Source organism: Platichthys flesus, chromosome 13 (assembly GCF_949316205.1).
Source record: "Platichthys flesus chromosome 13, fPlaFle2.1, whole genome shotgun sequence".
In the NCBI taxonomy this organism is placed as follows: Eukaryota; Metazoa; Chordata; class Actinopteri; order Pleuronectiformes; family Pleuronectidae; genus Platichthys; species Platichthys flesus.
In genome coordinates, this window is record NC_084957.1 from 9,637,117 (window position 1) to 9,655,302 (window position 18,186).

At 44.5% G+C, this 18,186-nt stretch overlaps 1 protein-coding gene across 1 annotated transcript; it reads left to right on the forward strand.

Moving 5' to 3' along the window:
• The first annotated feature begins 1,552 nt into the window (after window positions 1-1,552).
• Window positions 1,553-17,184, forward strand: LOC133967766 (matrix-remodeling-associated protein 5-like). Its single transcript, XM_062403420.1, has 11 exons — window positions 1,553-1,740; window positions 1,972-2,101; window positions 3,855-4,096; window positions 4,941-5,092; window positions 5,852-9,321; window positions 10,346-10,487; window positions 11,146-11,281; window positions 11,634-12,833; window positions 12,965-13,172; window positions 13,266-13,487; window positions 13,679-17,184. The coding sequence occupies exons 1-11, from the start codon at window positions 1,553-1,555 to the stop codon at window positions 15,839-15,841; spliced, it is 8,253 nt and encodes a 2,750-aa protein (XP_062259404.1). The 3' UTR covers window positions 15,842-17,184.
• The last annotated feature ends 1,002 nt before the right edge of the window (window positions 17,185-18,186 follow it).

Sequence of the window (18,186 nt, forward strand, 5' to 3'; positions counted from 1 at the left end):
GCTCCACTGAGTCCCACTCACATGATTCATTTCTTAGATAATATAAACTAGGGGTTTGGACTTCCAGCTGTGATTGTTTTGTTCTTCCAAGGAATAGGTTTGTGGGGTTTTTGAATTCTTGGATTCAGTTCATGTTAAGAATATTCAAAGTATTCCAATATTCAGGTGCTGCTGCAACGTTAAAGTTGAACAAATATCACAATGGTATTTATTGATGAAACGAAGACAAAATTGATTAGTAACATTTTCCAACAGTTGAGGCAGATGGTCTAAACTCAGCAAGACGCTCCTGTCTGTGGCCTGTGTACACGCAGTTTGTGCAGATATGTCAAGCTCACCCCGAAGCGCAGCAACTTGCAGCCTCTCCTCAAAGCTCCTCCTTGGACAGACCTCGCTGCCTGTAGCGTCACTCTGAGTTCACTTCAGTCCAGTCCCCTTCCCTAATCTCAAATACACACTAACGCACATCCACTGTCATCCATACAAACTCACGCGCGCACGCATGCACGTTCACACAGCGCCGGACGCATTCGCAAAGAACTCCGCGTCCTGCTCCTGCCCGCACAGGGGGACCTGTTGGATTGTACAGATCGCACACGCTTTTATTTCAGTTTTGCTGTGGTGCGAAGTTGTCAAACTACTTTTTCACAAAAACATTTTTTGTTGGTTTCGGTGGGTCTTCCTCAATTCAGCAGCCTCGGATCTTTTGAGAGCATAAACTGGTTAATTGGAAAATCAAGTCCTCGAACAGCGCACTCGGAATCAAATCAGCCTTTGACGCCTGCAAAAATGAATAATTCCGTGAAATAACGCGCTCCTGCGGACAAAAGGATTTCAAGGTATGTTCTTATCAGCCGTGACTATAGTCTGCGTGCATTACAATAATCCATTAATCTCAGAGGCGTCTTGCTGCCACAGTGCGTAATTTACTTTGGTTTCAGCTGCAAGTTGAAACAGCCTCTCGCAGCCTCTTCGCTCCACAGTTGGTTTTACGCATTTGAATAGCTCTCAATGCATTCGCGCACTCGTGAGATAAGATAAACACACACACACACACACACACACAGGAAGAGAGGGGGGAGAGAGAGAGAGAGAGAGAGCAGTAGAATTTCTTTGAGGTCTAATTCTACATCTCTCTTTTACTCTCCCCTCATCATTGAACCCTTCCACATTGACTCCTGCTATTTACTGTATCTGTCCTTCAGTCAAACCACCAGTCACGTGTGGATTCCCAAGGGTGTGTTCTGTCTGTGTTGTTTGTTTTGGACAGGTGCTGTTTGTGAGAATGGCCACAATGGGGGTCTAATAGAGTTGAGATAGAGGATGTCCTATACGGGCTAGTCCTCCTGAACTAAAATTTGTGATTTTGGAGTTTGCAAATAAAACTGACTTGATATATTTGAGAGTAAAGGAGAGAAAAAAAAGTTTTCTATCTGGATTTTGGGGCATGGCTCTGTGGTGCATTTTGCCTCACTCCATTATTCTTGACGTTCCTTTTCTCTCTCTTTGGCAGCGATAATCTCAGTGCAGCATCTCTTCTCGTGGAGTGAAGATGTATCTGCATGTGTGTGCGCCGGCAGCACTGTTGGCTCTGCTGGTGCTGACTCTTGTGCTTCCCGGCGGCCTGGGCTGTCCCAGAAGCTGTAACTGCTACCAGGCCAACGAGGTCCACTGTACCTTCCGCTCCCTGCTCACTATACCACCTGGACTACCTTCACACACACGACGCATAAACTTAGGGTGGGAAACACACATACACACACACACACACATGAGAGTGCACATGCATGCATGTAAACACACACTCAAAGATTCCAAGTTAAGGCGTTTTCATTCACTTGACAAACACTCACACAGTTTTGAATTAAAGTGACAAACTACAGTTAAGTAAGAAGATCACATTGAAGTAATGATATATTTGTCGATTTATTAATGTCTGAGGTTAATTATTCTTAATCTGTGCTCCTGTAGGTTTAACAGCATCAGCAGGATCCCTGACAGCTCACTGGCCGGACTTGATAGAGCGGAACTACTCATGCTGCACAGCAACGATCTGCACCATCTGCCAGATGCAGCATTCAAAGATATGAAATCACTGCAGGTAAACAAGGATCATATACATCTGCTCCTCTACAGTGAAAGTACAGAATCAGAGACTCTGTTCAGTTCTGGTATTGTAGATGCAGGTCTGAACACACCAAAATGCGTCCTCAGAACTGATCACTCGAGCCACCTTTGGACCACAGTTAAAACATATTTTTACGTATCTCTTTTTCCATACAGCGATTAGTTAGCTGGCACCACTACAATATCAAAAAGGATCAACACTCTCTATCTCTCTCTCTTGTTTGTGCCGACACACCGACACACACTGATGCACACAGCTTAGTCATAGGACACATACATAAACTCAAACTTGGTATAAATAACTAAATGTGGTCGTCGCATCACTGAAGATGGACGTGACTTTTTGCATATAGCGTGGAAAGGTCAGATCTGATCACAGGTGGTCACAGGAAACACATTCAGGAGAAATTTTAATACCAAATGTGGACAGACAAACTTGTCCACTTGTTAACATATGTTAATATGAGGGCTGAACAGGGCTTGAATGGACAAATTTAAAACCAATGAAGGGAGCATCCAACATTGAAAATATCCAGTGAGGACCATGCAGGTACTTTTAGTATTTCAACTGTGCTTTTCTGCGGAGAGCTCAGCTCTAAATCTTTCTACATATGTAGTATTTGTGGTTTCCTGTGTAAATAACTGAATGATGAGAGATGATATATATAAAAACAAAACAGATTTCAGATTTTCATGAGTAACGAGTAGGGATTTCAAGATATACAGCATTTCTCAAAAGAAGGACAGGATGCCTCATTGATAAATGTGTCTAAATCTTTCAGTCACTCATGAAAATTGATTGATCAAAGGATACAGTTTTCCATTCGATCTGTGAGTAGCCAACTAGTATGGAAATTTATACAGTTTACTAGATTCTGCCCACAATCTCAGCCCATTCTTTCTACTCCTGTACAGTTTATACATCATTGATGCTCCATCATTCTTTTCACTGCTCGGTGACAAGGAAACACACTGGACGTTTTAGCACCATCCTAAGGGCAGAGTTAGCAGTCAGTGGGGAAATTATATTACTCAACAAGCAATTGTTCCCTTCATCTCCCAGGCAGATACTGATAAATATCCATTGTGTGATAATAGGATCCATATTTCCATGTGCTGACATAGTCATGTGCTAGATCTGTCTGCAGCTGGAGCTCTTCCAGCCAAGTAGCCTCCCCGGAGAGCAGATTTATCCTAAGCCTCGAAGAAACACAATTTCACAACCTGCCTTTTGTGGTGTACTGTGTCTTCTGAAAATTTCGGTGGGTTCATTGCACATGACCAGATTAGCAATAGATCCCCGAGACTCTTCTGCAGAGGATAAAGGGCTAACATTTATATTTGAAAAGTCCGAGATCTCCAGTGCTCGAATATCCTTTTTTTCCTTGCTTTGACCTCGTAAACTCAGAGCATGAATATATTGTCTGGTTTTATGCCGTGGGCTTTTTTCTCAATTCGTAAACGTGAGATGGGGAGCGGCAGGAAATGTGTCCCCATGTTTTTTGAATTTACACAAGGTGCATTCAGTCATTTCTGCTTACAAACAGTTTTTTCTGCCAACTCTTCCCCCTTATTCCAAGTCCCCTCACATGGCTTGTCATAAATTCAATTTACAAGCATGTGGTGTCCAGGGACAGTCGCTTCTTCATCAGCCTTGATGTCTACTATTTGATTGCTCTTCTAATCCTTCATTTCTTCCGCTCGCTTCATTTCCTGCGCCTCCACAGATACTCAAGCTGAGCTATAACAAGCTGAGTGAGATCTCTTCATCGCTGACCTTCTCCGGTCTGACCTCACTGCTGCGTCTCTACTTGGATCATAACCTCCTCCAACACATCCATCCACGAGCCCTTCTCCAGCTGCCCAGCCTCAAACTGCTACGGCTGCAAGGGAACAGGCTGCATCAGCTACACCCTCACACTCTGTGCACGCTGTCCCTCCTGAACACATATTACTTCTCGACACTCAGGTGAGCTTTATCATTAACTTTGGCTTGAAAATGGGGAGAGCACCTCCTAACCCGCATTAACTCATTTGTGCGTTAATCAAGATCGTAAAAAACACAATTGAACTCATCAATGGCAAAGTGATCAATAAATATAGTTAATCTCTTAAAGTCTGGCTTTCTCCATGACCGCTGACATGCCCAAAATGAAAAATCTTTGCTCCTAGAGGATCTATAAGAATAATATTGGTGTATGCATCTGCAGGCTTGTATTTGTACAGCAGGATATGTTGTGTATTTATGTAACATTTTGATTGTGAGTTATGTGTATGAATCAGTATAGATGTTAGTAGGTCAAAGTAAATGAAGATCCAAAAAGTCTTAGAGTGAATATCCCCAATGAAATGATGCACTTGTAGACCTAAACTTCTAGAAATCCATAGCACAATATCTGAACATTATAAGTGCCAAATTGTATTCTAAAAAAGGGAAGATATATTTTACGTATAGGCATAATCCCACAATTTGTACCATTTGAGATTTGTTTCACTTGATAACCACTATTGGTATTTATCCATTTAAATGTTTATGCAAAAATAAACTACTTAACAAACTCGGGAAAATACTGGATTGACACAAAGGTCAGATTGACATCGAAAGCTACATGAGTATAAGTCTTTGATAGATGTCTTCTGTCTAAAGATCAAGGTAACAATGGAAATTATCAAGATGATGGAGGATTTTGTTACATCTGACCTGTCACCTCTCACTGCCCACTCCCACATCCCTCTGTCTATTCCTCTATGACTTTTATTCTACCTCTCCCCCCCATCATATTGTCATTGTTCTTTCTCTCTCTCTCCTTTAGACACTTAGACCTGTCCAACAACAGTCTGACCACGCTGCCCACAGACACCCTGGCGACAGCGCCGCTGCTCGAGACTCTCGGGCTGCAGGCTAACCCATGGAGTTGCGACTGTAGGATGAACTGGTTTCCCTCTTGGAGTCTGGCTCACCCAGGTGACTGTCACGCCTGATATATAATTAGTTTTTTACTTGCTATTCCTTGTCTCTCTCATGCAATTTTATTAATGTGCCATTGAAGTAGCTCAGGGGATAAGAAAGAGATATCCAGTTATCCAGCTCAAGGGATAAGAAAGAGATAAGCAGCAAAGGTGAAGAGAAACACAGTGAATGGATTTGGAAACAGCTGTTAATAATTTCACTCTATAAAAAGCCTTAAAACTGAAACATAATATTTCCAATCCAGACAGATAATCGTGAGATGGGCTAACATCACTTTCAGATATATGTTATCATGATACTTACGACATCTCTCCACCTGCTTCTCCTTAGACACTTTTCTCTTTCATCTCAGTTTTGTATCTCTTCCACATCTGTCTTGTGTCTGCTATTGAGATGTGAAAGAAGGCAGAGCTGTGAAATGTCTCATTGATATGCCAGACTTAACCTGCCATGACTTATTCACAATGACACCATTGATGTGTGCAGGCAGCTGAAACATGGGCTAATGATTGGAATGTTTTATGAAGTGATGCATATTTACGAGTGGATGAAGTCACCATATCTAATTAGTCAGAGATATGAAGGGTAATGAAAGCTTAAAAAGAGATTAGATGAGAATAGGACAGCACTAATATGTGGAGATAGCTGACATTAGCATTAGTATGTTTGTATAGTTTTCATGATGTTATGCACTGTTGATATGGTAAGGCAGGCCTTTATGACATCATGTTCTCTGTCTCTTTCTTTCATTAGGCTTAATGAAATGTCCCGGTGGCCCTCAGTGCCCAACCTGTGTGTCACCCAAATCCCTTCAAGGGCGGGGCCTACTGGATCACACTGATCTACCGTGCACGTCACCTGTCATCACTTTCCCAGGGAGAAACACACCATTGGAGACAGAACTCATTGAAATCCAATCATGTGAATCCTTCAGAGAGCCTTTGGGCAGTGCCTCGGTGGGTCTGTCCGACGAACAAGGCAATAGTGTTGATCTGAGCTGCAACGTCACCTACTCCTCCAGCTCTCATGATATTGCTCCTCCCCCAGATCTCTCCCTTTCCTCCTCCTCTCCAATCCCTCTCGCTCTGTCAATCTCCCTGGAATGCCCTGTGGAGAGAGAGAGCTATGAACAACTTTGGAGGATCCTGGCTTACTACAGCGAGACTGCGGTTCGCCTTGAGAGGGAAATCATGCTGAGCAAAACCCCGATGTTGGCCTACCGCTACAGGCAGACGGCAGAGACGGATGGATATTATCACACTGGAGTAAAAGCTTCTGTTAAGGTCAGACCACAGTGGTTACTGCAACCAGCTATTAGCATCCAGCTGAACAGAGCACAGTCTAATGCCCACAAAATTCACCTTATATACTCAACAAGAGTTTCTGCTCATCCTGGACCTACATCTTTTCCCTCAGCATCCTCACCTGCTCCTCATCCATGGGTTATGATTTCAATGAATCAAACCATCACAGCTATGGCAGCCAAATCAGGCAGTAAGGTGGAGCTCTCCTGCCCTCTTCTAAGTTCTGGTAACCCCAAAGTACGGTGGAGTCTCCCAGATGGATCCACACTCATAACCCCTTCAAGCAGCCTTGATGGTAGGGTGCAGGCCTCAGCCTCGGGTTTACTGCTACAAAAGGTCCAGCTCTCAGATGCTGGACTTTATTACTGTGTAGTCCAAGCTGGCATGGATGGAGATGCTCTCCCTGTGCGCCTGGCAGTGGAGGAGTCCTCTGTCCCACCTTCTGGAGAGCAAGTGGGACTGCCTGTGACTGGACCTGTTGGGGAGGCTGTCAGTCTCTCCTGCAATGCATCGGGTTCACCAGCACCTTATTTGAGTTGGGTGTTGCCAGATGGAAATTTACTACGGTCTGGATTAGCTGTATCAGGTGGACTCACTGTACAACCAAATGGGAGTCTCTCTTTGTCCAGGCTTTCTCTGAGGGATGCTGGTCATTACCGTTGCATTGCAGTCAACCATTATGGTAGTGACTCTTTGTCCATGCAGTTGGAAGTAAAACCACAACACCCTCCTCTGTTCAGAACTTCATTTCCCAGAGGGCCACAGTCAGCTGCTGGCCGGTCAACCAAGATACGAGCCCCTTTATTACGTCAGATGGAGGAAGGATCAGGGGATGAAGAGGAAGAAGAAGAGAAAACTGTTAGGAAGCGTCCAAGACCTAATCAGGCGCTCCCAAACAGACGGTATCCATTTGGAAAACCAAGAAGACCTGGGCCTGTTAGAGAAGGAAGCCTGAGAAGAGGAGAAGGGCCTGTATCCTCCACTGACCAGAGAAGAAACCGCTTTGACAACAGACACAGAGTCACCACAAACAAACAAAGAATAGATCCTCAGAAATGGGCAGACATTCTGGCTAAAATACGTCAAAAGACGACTCACACTATTAACAGTCAAACTGTTACAGTAGAGCCCTCAGCTGAACCGATTGGAAGAGGCAAAGACAGAGATACGGCAAGAGATGATGGAGTGGTTGATACAGAGAGAGTTAGAGTTAATGGAGCAGGGGTGGAAGCAGAAATTGAGGGGTCATCTGTTGATGACACTGTTTTACAAGAGGAAGGCCTACAAGTGTTTCATCCTGTTCCCACAGAAATGCAGACACAGACAGAGACACCAATAGATACAGCGATAGACAGAGGGAGAGGGAGCTCAACAGAAACACAGACGGACATAGAGATCAAGACACAAATGCAGACTCCTAACCCAGGTCCACAGACAGAGACAGTGACAAACTCGGAGGAACAGAAAGAACCAGTTACATTTAAGCCAATCTCTGGAAGTAATGAAATTGTGTCAGCACCAGATAATGGAGATAACAAAGGGGCAAACCCCAACCCAGCTAGAACCAGAGCGCAGAACCCCCGGCAGAGACTCTTACCAAATTTGGTTCCAAATTCTCGACCTCAAAGCCCTTGGAATTCTCGCAGGAGGCTCGGACAGCAAAGACGAATCATCAACAGGCCCAGTGTGCAACCTTTGACCCCACCCCGACCTCTCCCTGACCTTACACACCAGAGGTCACAAACAGGAACACCTAGCACTACCACTGATCAAAGTAATATATCCCTGCTGGCCTCAACAACCACACATCCATCTACTTTATTGACAAGGAATGACCATATTAAGACTGCTTCAAATGGTGTGGCACTTAATCCTCTTTCTCCCCCTGTTTCTTACACGCTGGGTATCTCAACCTCTGCCCCCCCCTTAACCTCATTATCCCCCTCTCACACAATCCCACATATAGACACGATGAGTCATTCAGCATACATCCCAGACACTGCAGAGTCCACACTTTTCAACACAGGGACACCAGCACCCACTCACTCTGATGTTGTGATCTCAGAGACACATGTGCCAGACACACAGGCCGGGACAGTTACACATGGTGTACAGACACACACAAATACACACACAGCCTTAGGTAAACATGTCGATAGACCCTTGAGCAAACACAGTGAAGAGCAGGAGAGGAATTTGTCGGGTATGCCATATGTATCTCATTCCACCACAGTCTCCTACACTCACTCATCCGCTGTTTCCTCCACAATCTCTAGTGTAGCTACAGCTACTCCTGCAAAAACTTTGACTCTTCCGACCCCTCTCGAGAGTGAAGAAAGACTTCTGAATCATCCGACAACTACTTTACCAATCCTGTCCAGTACAACTACCATTATTATTCCAACATCAAGCACTACCAGAAGTACTACAACCAGTCTAACCTCTACAGCTACCACAACTGCTCTTCCATCAACTACTCCCACAATCACAACTCTTTCTTCAACTAGGCCTTCTACAACTACAACAACAACAACTACTGCAACAACCACTAAAACATCATTCAAAGCTGTTCCCACAACACCAAACCACAGTACGACAACTACTGTTACAACTTCTATTCCTACTAGCAGGAGTACTACTATGAACACCTCGGCCAAAACTTCTCTAACCACTACTCGGGCACCTTCTCCTGTTACATCGACTACTACTACCACCACAACAACGACATCAACAAGTACCAGAGCATCATTCAGAGAGAGGTCAAGCGTTGGCCTAGTTGACACCCCAGGGAGGCCTGTTCCTGGGGCTTCAAACCAGAGTCGATCACCTCCTGACTGGAAGAACCTCTGGGCTAATTCTATCCCTGACTCACACAGCAGCAGGCCACGCTGGTCCCCCCCACTCCCTGTTGTCCCTGGGGTGAGTTCAGATCAATTCAATTACATAATATTGATATTCTGCAGGGTCTCAGGAGGTTAAACCAGTAAATGGTTCTTAATGCAAGGAACCACATTACAACACAAATAAGAACTAAGGTAGGACCAACAATCTGTTCTTTATTTATTAATTAATACACATTTATTTGTTCACTGCTTCCAGTCATTTATCCAATTGGCTATTTATTTCACTACACTTTTAAATGTAATTTGCAGTTTGTGTATATAGAGCTATTCTTCTTCGTTTGTCAGCTAATTGGAACTTCAATTCACATTTCCTTTTTTTCTAAGTGAGTGCGGGCCCAGAAAATAACAAATCACACAGACACACACCACTATACTGTGCGGGGCCTCGGGCAGAAGCTTAGCAGAAAAAACAACAGATCTGAAAATAGCCTAATCTGTCTACATGACCTGCTGTTAAACCTGAGGGATATGTATGACAATTCTTCAATATCATGGATTTTCCAGAGCTCTGCCAGGGTCTCTGTCAGATCTACAGAAGTGATGAAAAACACATGTTCCAAAATCGACAACATTTTGTGCTCTTAGAGCTTAATCCCAGTGGATCAATTGTTAATTAATTTCCAGAAGCCGTGTTGGCAACTCGCTTCAAACCAAACCACTGGGTCCACCACCAAAGGGTCATTCAAAATCTGGGATGACAGTTATCTGTACCGTGTGTAAATTATCCACTTAAAAAATTCATAAGTAATTACAACATTAAGAATTTCGTTAATTAACAACATCTCAGTTATGAGGAAAAAACTTTTCTGAATAAAATTATTAATAATGTTCTTTGTCCTAAACTCCAAAAACATGTTTTTTTTTGTTTTTGTTTTGTTGTGTTTTAATTAAAACACAACAAAAAATTACGGTGTAGTAATAATTTACATTCATTTTCTTTTTGGTTATGATGAACTCCAATCACATACTGCTTAGCTAACATACGATTTATTCATGGTTTTACTTGTGGGAATAAACTGTTTTGTAAATCTTTTTCACAGGCCCCAGTCGTGAGATCTAGACCAAGAATTGCAGACCCACACATTAGGACAGTGTCATTCCCAGCAGAGAGCATTAGCAGGCTGGCTTGTGAGGCTCAAGGGGAGCCAAAACCTTCCATCACATGGACCAAGGTTGCCACAGGTACACGCTTTGCAGATACACACCCATTTATTTGAGCATAGTCACATAAAAGAAACACCAATAAATGTCAAGAATTGGTTTCATTTTCAGTTTTTTTTTTATGCAAAGTATCCACCTGGAGACCACTCAAACCTGGTTCACTGACGGAGCTTTTTGATAATGTCGGGAAACACATAACTGTTTGTTTTTTCATCTAGAACGCCATTATGCATGTGTTGTTTATATGGTGAAAAAACTGCAGGTTTCACATTTAAAATAAAACAAATAAAGCTTTTCATTTATATCCTGATCTAATGGATTTGAAGGAAGTCAGTCTCCACTTCAATATGTACAATAACTGAATGAATAAAAACACCTTTTGCACTGTAGAAATAACCCATCAACACCCATCATTACACTCTGGCATGCGTGCAATAGGCTTTTCTCTAGGTTGCCATGTGGGAAAGATATATTGCATGAAAATAATGGAACATTTTGTGAACTGCATCACTGGCTTTGCTTCACGCTGTGCCACTCGGCGTGTCCCAGTTTCTCCTTTCCTCCCTGTCTCTTACTCATTCTCCAACTTTCTTTCCCAATTTGTTTCTGCTTTTCCCCACTGCTCTCACTTGCTGTCTGTCTGTTGTCTGAATGTCCCCCTTTTTGTTCTGTCTCTCAGGGGCGGTGATGTCAATCCACTCCAAGGCTGAGCGTTTTGAGGTCCTGCCAAATGGCACCCTTGTTATCCATAATGTGCAGCTGCAGGACAGAGGCACATACATCTGCAGTGCCAACAGCTTCCTGGGTCGAGACAGGTAAGGTTACTGATTCCAGCTATGAAGATTAATGCTCTATGAGCCATTTATTCAAAATGAACACAGTTCAAACATTTTTTGAATTAATTATGGAAGCCCAGTGCAGTTTAATTATTAAGTGTAATATGGTACACCTTTTTTTAAGCAGCTTTAAGATACATGCAGAAGTTTGTGACCCAATATGCAAGTGTAAATTCATTGTTTATTGTGTCCATGTTACTGTCAGGACTTCTGTTGGAATTATTTATGTAGGGCTGAGTTTTTTCTTTGTCAACCGTATCTGGTTTGTTTTTATTTAGAAATATAAAAGATGAATATTTATTTTTCTGTTTGCTTTGCTCTTCCATGACAGGTTGCTAACCACCCTGGAAGTATGGACCCGCCCCCCTCGTATGCAGCTGGTGAGTTACAGAGAAGCCACCATTCATCAGGGTGGAGATGTGCTCTTGGAGTGCCAGGCAGATGGTGTTCCCGCCCCTCTGCTGTCTTGGGTTCTGCCTGATCGGTCTGTCCTGACGTCGGCGGGCCCCTCCGCCAGTCGCATATTCATGGACACGAATGGAACCCTCCATATTCCTGCAACTTTACCAAGTGACAGAGGAGTGTATCGCTGTGTGGCCTCAAACACAGCAGGTGCTGCCAGTTCCTCTGTGCGTGTACACGTGTCCTCTCTGCCCCCGGTGATACAGCAACCAAGAGAGGAACACCTGCACTTGTCTCCAGGGAGGCCTGTTTATGCTCACTGCTCTGCCCGAGGTGCCCCACCACCAGTTCTGCGCTGGCGAATACCAGATGGGACTCTGGTTCGCCCGTCTCAGTTTCTCCATGGCAACCTCTTCGTCTTGCCCAATGGGACCCTGCATATCAGAGGTGTTGGACCAAAGGACTCGGGGAGTTACGAGTGCACAGCAAGTAATGCTGTTGGAGCCGATAAGAGAACAGTGAGAGTTAAAGTCGATGGGGGAGCAGAAGGCAGAAAAAGTGAAGCAGGTGCAGGAAAAGAAAACACACAAGCAGTTGCTGTTGAAAAACCATCTCCTACATATCCACTCAACAAAGACAGAACTTTTTTTTTCCCTAGCAACCCCAAAATAACATTCAACTCCCCTAAACTTCCCCCTCCATTGCCCACTGATATATCCAGGACCAGTTCCTCTCATGCCCGCCAACCCGAATCCACTATCTCGCCTCCGAAACTCAATAAAACAGGCACCACCTCTCACACACACTTTACTGACAACAGCAAAACTACACTTCCCTCTCCCTCCCAACCCTCCACAGTCTCTGCACAAAACACAAAAATCTTGCAGAGTATTGTAAACAAGACAAGAGTTAGTCTGTCTTCCTTCTCTGACAAAAGCAGAGCTTCAGCTGTTCTGCAACCCTTGCCTGTCTCCCCCTTCAGCAACGCCCGTATTGTCTCCACATCACCCTCCATTACTACTGTCTTCTACGGGGGGATTTTGCAGCTCCACTGTTCTGTAACTGGCAACCCACCCCCCATTATCATTTGGAGGACCCCAAACAGGAAACTGGTGGACATGCACTTCAGGTAAAGGGGGTGCGGGTTTATGTGAGATAAGAGATCACAAATTATTTAAAATTATATCTTTTCTTAAAACCCTGTTGGCACCATGTCTTATACCATATCATCATGTATTTGTGTCTACATTCGAATTAAAGCTACGACCGTCGTCTGAAGGTGCATCCTAATGGCACCCTGTCAGCCCAGGCTGTAACTGAGAAGGACGCTGGAGACTACCTCTGTATCGCTCGCAACAAGGTCGCAGATGATTATCGGCTCCTGCGCGTCACTGTGGCTACCAAGCCCGCCAAGATCGAGTCAAAACATCCACTCAATCAGATGGTGTCGTTGGGCAAGCCACTGAAGGTGATTTTCATCACTGCCTTTCTCCTATTAATGATGATGTTATTTTCCGTAAACAAATACCATCAATAACAAGATTGATCTTGTTCCCATCAGGTGGATTGTCAGGCGTCCGGGCTGCCTGACCCAGCTGTTCATTGGGGTCTACCAGATGGCACCATGGTGAACAGTGTGTTGCAGGGGGAGGACAGGGGAGGACGAGCACGGAGGCTCACTGTTTTTGACAATGGGACTCTACTGGTTCCGGCAGTGGGCATGGGGGAGGAAGGAGAGTACACGTGCTATGCTGAAAATCAAGGAGGTCAAGATATGATGAAGGTAAAAGAACATTTCATCCCGGAGATGACTTTATAATTATATATTTTATTTTGATTTGAAGAATAAACACAAATTGACATATTCTGATTCATGTACAGATTTATATCCAAATTTGCTGCAATTTCAGTTTGCATTCTAAATCTAAGCATTGAAAAACAAATTGCTAATATTAATGTATTCATTTCTTTAAGGTCAAAGTGAAGGTCATGATGACACCTCCACCAACCCTCACAGACGAGAGAAGCTATCACGTCATCAAAGTACGTCTGGGGGCAACTGCCACAATTCGCTGCCAGGCTTCAGGGGGTCCTGCCTCAACGGTGACATGGCTCTCCCCGGCGGGCCGTGTGATTCCACGAAGTTTGGGCTCTGGCCACTACTCTGAGAGGGTTGTGGTGGTCTCAGAAGGAACTCTGGAGGTGCGCCTGGCCCAAAAGATTGACACAGGAAACTATACATGCCGAGCAAGCAGCTTGGCTGGGGAGAGGAGCACAACCGTGGGCCTGGAGGTGGAGGTTTTGAACCCTGTGACGAGTGGCCAGGTGGGAGGAAGAAGTGCTAACAATGTGCCCATTAGTGGTAGATCAGGCCTTAATATAGATAACACAAGAATAATCCAACATGGAAATAACAACAGAGCCTGGAGCAGGCTGGGTAGTAATAATGGCTACAGTGATAAAAATGGGAATAAAAACAACACAGAACCAAACACTGGCATTAACACAGCAGCCACTAACTCTAATCCTGCCCCTAGGAGTGATAGTCAGAATGAATTCAACAGACCTGTCAGTGGGATAACAACACAACTTGGTAGCAGTGCATCCAATGTGGGGTTGAGCAGGGCAAGGAATTTAGGAGTTACAGCGGATAACACTGGAATGAGCCGATATAGACCTGGCATTGTTAGCAGTGTTAGTAATAGTGAGAGTAGCAGTCACGGCACAGTTAGAGGAGAAAGTGTACAAAGGAATCCAGGGAATATTTATAATGAAGTCGTTGCAGGAAGGGCTGGTGCTGATGATAACACAAGCAGAGATAATGGCAGGATAAGTGGCATTTCTAGAAATGTTGCTGTAAGCAGCAGAGGAACTAATAGTGGAGCTGGTACTGGCACACTCAGAGGAAATTGGTTTGGTTGGAGCAGCAATATAGACGTTACCACTGATGACAGCAGGAATAGTGGTGCTATAGCTTCTAGTAATACAGGCGCTAAATACTCTACTAACAAAGTTGTGGGTGTGGTAACGACAGTGAAGCAGCAAGCTGTGAAAGGCCGGAATGTTCTTTTGCCATGCCCCTCCCAAGGCTCCCCTCCCCCTCGCCTGGCCTGGCTTCTGCCTGGTAACGGCGTCTTGCCGGCTCCTTACTATGGCAGTCGACTCACTGTGCACAGGAACGGCTCATTGGAGCTGCGGGGTGTGCGGGCGACCGATGCCGGGACCTTGGTGTGTGTTGTGAGAGGTGAGAGAGGAGAGTCAAGAATACAGGTGGAGCTGGAGGTCTCTGAGCCTCAGCAGGAGGCCAGGTCTCCACACAGAGGACCAGCTGTGGAAAGACCCGTGCATAAAAATGACGGTTTAATCGAGGCACCTAAATCAGGAGCATCGTTGACTTCAGCCCAGTCTTTCAGCTCAGTTTTGCCTGAGAAGCTTCATCCAAGAAACCCGGTCACTCAAGTGCCTCTGCGGAGGGGCCCGAGTTCACCTGCTGCACCTCGTCCCCTGGGCCCTCCACCCCGCTCCCCCGGCCCTGTCCGAGAGCAGGTAGTGAGCACCAGAACAGCCTCCTTGGTGACCATCATTAACGGAGAAAACCTTCGCCTGCCATGCCCTCAAACCCCAGGCTATACCCAGGGAGCCCTCTCATGGACCACGCCCAGCGGCAAGGTGCTGTCCCGGGGTGAGAGTGGTGACTCGGGCCATTACCTAGTCCAAGAGGACGGGACACTCACGGTGCAACAGGCCTCCGTGTTCGACCGAGGCACCTACACCTGCAGGTCCACCAGCAACGACTCCTCCACCGTTTCACTCATCACGGTTCCTGTCATCGTCATCGCCTACCCCCCCCGAATCACAGCGGGCCCCTCACCTGTGACCTACACGCGGCCGGGGGTTGCTGTGGAGCTGCCGTGCCAGACCATAGCAACGCCCCGCGCAACCGTGACCTGGGAAACGCCGGACCTGACACAGCTGAGGGTGATGGGCCAGACTCGCATCTATGGCAACCGCTACCTTAGTCCTCAGGGCTCGTTGGTGATACAGAACCCGACAAGTCGCGATACAGGGTTTTACCGATGCACCGCGAAAAACGTAATAGGAGTAGACACCAAGGCGACCTATCTACACGTTATATAAGGGAGTGATGCAAACACACGACACATGAGCAATAGAAAGACAGAGACCCGCCAGTCTTCTGTAATGGTGAATGGACTCCACTGCTGTCAACACTATGCGTCCCTCATGCCCAAAAGGAACTGCAAGGCTCTGTGCAGGAGATACTGTTCAATCTCAGAGAAGACACTACTAATATAAAGTACATGTCTCGTTTCATTGTATTTCTTAAGGTATAATTTTCCATTACTGTATTGTTTTTATGTCAGGAGTTCTCAGAGCCACACGTTTTGCCTCTACAGGAACAGAGTATGTTGCAAAAGGATTGTTTTATTTAGCTTGTGGTACATAACTTCTTGTTCTCTTCTTGTCTGTCCATCATCTAACTGAGCTGTTTTCCTGACTTTTTTAAAAAGAATATGGACAAAATCAGTATCTGAACAATCCAAGAACAATGCATTTACATCTTGTGTACAAACTACTAACGTTTTCATCATGTCAAAACCCCCGCAGCTTAAAGTGTTTGTCAGGGATTATGGGATCATTCTTCCATTCTGCAGAGTCTCATACAAATACAATATACAACACCACATAAATGCAATACAAATCCCCCAAAGCAGACGTTTTTTTCTTGGCTTTATTGCTTTACTATGTGTTATAACATTAAACTAAAGTGTACAGCATTGAGTCACTGAATGATATGGACGCCACTCAACATCCATTTACCTTTTTTTTTATACATAACGTAACATAATATAATCTTTCATTTTGTCTCATATTTATAAACTTGTTTGTAAAATGTTTCTCATTGGAATTTGAATATACATAATAATACACTTTAAAACTATTTAAATATGTTTTTGCAAACTCTATGTAGCAAACATTAATTTAAACTGGCCCCATTATTTGCCTTCACATTAGATCTTTGACAGACTTGATGACAGAGGACGTCAGCGTTACGATCCAGCCGAACACCAGCTACTTATTTGTGGGTTTCAAACCGTGGAATCAACTAAATCTCACATTCTGATTACTGGGGCAGAACAAGATGTGGTACTCATGTTAACATATTAGCCAACCATTGGAAGAGGGATTGTCATGATTTGGTTTGACACAACGATTGTATAAATATGCGTGTGGTCAAAGAGTTCTGCCCTAAGGATGAGCACAATTCAAGTAGCTTATAGAGTGCAAGTCTGTTTTCATTTTGTCCTTAAATTATTTGTCTTATAAAGACACTTTTGTGAGACACCAGTGTTTTTTCGTAAAAGACGAAAACTTTGAAATGTTGCTATGTATGTCAGACGTCTCATTAGCCATGAAGGAATGATTGCTATGTTTTCAACTGCTTCATTTTATAAATAAAAATGGAAAATAATTGAAAGTGTTACTCCATGAAACATCAACAGCAGACACGCACTTCTGTTCAGATATGGTTCACGCACAGTGTGTGTGCTTGCATGAGTGTGTGTAGGAAGTAAGAGGGAGAAAAGACAACACCTAGTGGGAGTGCGACAGTGAGGAAAGGAACTTCTCCGTGGGTGTATTATGAGAACAGAAACTCTTTATCCGCAGCTCAGCTGTCAAACCAGGAAATAGGGTCTTAACTGTGGAAGAGACACATGATGACATCACATTCCTCTCTCTGGGAAACGCAATAAAAGCCACAGCAGCCTGCAGGGCGACTGCGCAAACCACCAACCTGTGCTCACACCTGCAAAGTGTTGTTTATAATGTGATTCAATGAATAACTAAACTGCATTCAGAAAAAAACCCTGGGTGCCCTTTTTCCTCTTGCAGCTTTATGCTAAAAATCATTTAAATAGTTGTGTTTTCTCTCACTAATCTGAACTCAATGCCCCATAATAACAAATCTGAGTTATGTAAATTTATTAAAAAGGAACCTGAAGTATTAGGTTGACGTAAATATTGAGACCCTTTATTCTGTCCTTAGTTCAGCCAAAGGTGCATCAACCTTTGGCAACCTTTTGCAGCCTTAAGTCTTGGCTTTGATGCAACAAGCTTTGCACATCTGGATTTGGATATTTTGCGTCTCAAGCGCTGTCAGACTGGATGAGGACTGTGGGTCGGAAGCCATATTCAGGTCTCTCCAGAGAAGTTTGTTCAGGTACAACAGGCTGGTTCACCTCGGGGACAAATACAGAGTTGTCCCTAAGCCACACCTGTGTTGTTTGACTGCGTACGTCCAGTCACGGTCCCGGTTGTTCCAGACCTCTTCCATTTCAGGATAATGGAGTCCATGAGCTCCTGGAAAACTAAATCCTTTGCGGCAGCAGTTTTTGTAGCCCTTCATATATCTCTGCTATGACACAATCCTATAACTAAGCTCTGCATGATCCATTTGACCT

Bases quoted from the DNA above. Each gene is read 5' to 3' on its own strand.
- LOC133967766 (XM_062403420.1), top strand. From the start codon at position 1,553: ATGTATCTGCATGTGTGTGCGCCGGCAGCACTGTTGGCTCTGCTGGTG. The intron at 1,741-1,971 runs GTGGGAAACACA...GTGCTCCTGTAG, and splicing joins ACACGACGCATAAACTTAGG to GTTTAACAGCATCAGCAGGA. The intron at 11,282-11,633 runs GTAAGGTTACTG...CTTCCATGACAG, and splicing joins AGCTTCCTGGGTCGAGACAG to GTTGCTAACCACCCTGGAAG.